This window comes from Numida meleagris, unplaced genomic scaffold, assembly GCF_002078875.1.
Source record: "Numida meleagris isolate 19003 breed g44 Domestic line unplaced genomic scaffold, NumMel1.0 unplaced_Scaffold395, whole genome shotgun sequence".
Classification (NCBI taxonomy): Eukaryota; Metazoa; Chordata; class Aves; order Galliformes; family Numididae; genus Numida; species Numida meleagris.
The window spans coordinates 30,879-32,019 of record NW_018364617.1 but is presented as its reverse complement, the minus strand read 5'-3'; the positions used below and the strand labels follow the sequence as shown (position 1 = coordinate 32,019).

Below are 1,141 nucleotides of genomic sequence, written 5' to 3'. Positions count from 1 at the left end.
GGATGTGGGGGGGGCTATGGGGCACACGGGATGGATGGGATGCATGGGTTGTATGGGATGTGTGGGGTGTGGGGGGTATGGGATGTGTGGGGCACATGGGGTGTGTGGGGTGAGTGGGATACATGGGATGTGGGGGGGGCTATGGGGCACACGGGATGGATGGGATGCATGGGTTGTATGGGATGTGCGGGCCACACGGGATGTGTGGGGCACATGGTGTGGGGCCAGGTGGGATCCGTGGGGCACGTGGGGCTTGGGGGATGCACGGGATCCAGGGGATCCGTGGGGCAAGGGGGGCACATGGGATGCACAGGGTGTATGGCACGCGTGGGACACGCATGACACACGTGTGACACCACGTGACGCACACGTGACCCACACGTGATGCACATGTGACCCACACGTGACGCGCACATGACACACACGACGCACATGTGATGCACACGTGACCCACGCATGGTGCACACATGATGCACACGTGACCCACACGTGACCCATGCATGACGCACACGTGACCCACATGTGACTCACACATGACCCACGCATGGTGCACACGTGATACACGTGTGACCCACACGTGACACACACATGACCCACACATAACACCCACGTGACCCACACGTGATACACATGTGACGCACACGTGATGCACACATGACCCACACGTGACCCACACATGACGCACACGTGATGCACACATAATGCACACGTGACTCACACATGACGCACACGTGACCCACATGTGACCCATGCATGGCACACACATGACCCACACGTGATGCAAATGTGACCCACATGTGACGCACACGTGACCCACACATGACGCACACGTGACCCACACGTGGCGCACACATGACGCACACGTGACCCACACGTGACCCGTGTATGACGCACACGTGACCCACACATGACGCACACATGACCCACACGTGACCCACACGTCATGCACACGTGACGCACACGTGACCCCCACGTGACCCCCTCGCGTGGCCCGGCCGCTCACCAGCACGGGCAGCAGCTTCTCCTCGAGCAGGGACACGAAGGCCAAGGTGTCAGCGCCCTGCGCGGCCGACAGCTCGCAGTCAGCGTTGTACCTCTAAGCGGCAACGGGCGCGGCGCTGGGACGCAGCGCGGAGCCACC

At 61.6% G+C, this 1,141-nt stretch overlaps 1 protein-coding gene across 1 annotated transcript in view; it reads left to right on the top strand.

The window, feature by feature from the left end:
• LOC110391524 (glucosylceramidase-like) overlaps positions 1-1,100 on the top strand; it is a 12,242-nt gene extending 11,142 nt beyond the window's left edge. The window contains exon 7 of the mRNA XM_021383417.1: positions 1,007-1,100. Within this exon, the coding sequence (XP_021239092.1) occupies positions 1,007-1,100 (94 nt within the window). The remainder of the gene's footprint in view (positions 1-1,006) is intronic.
• Positions 1,101-1,141: the final 41 nt, after the last annotated feature.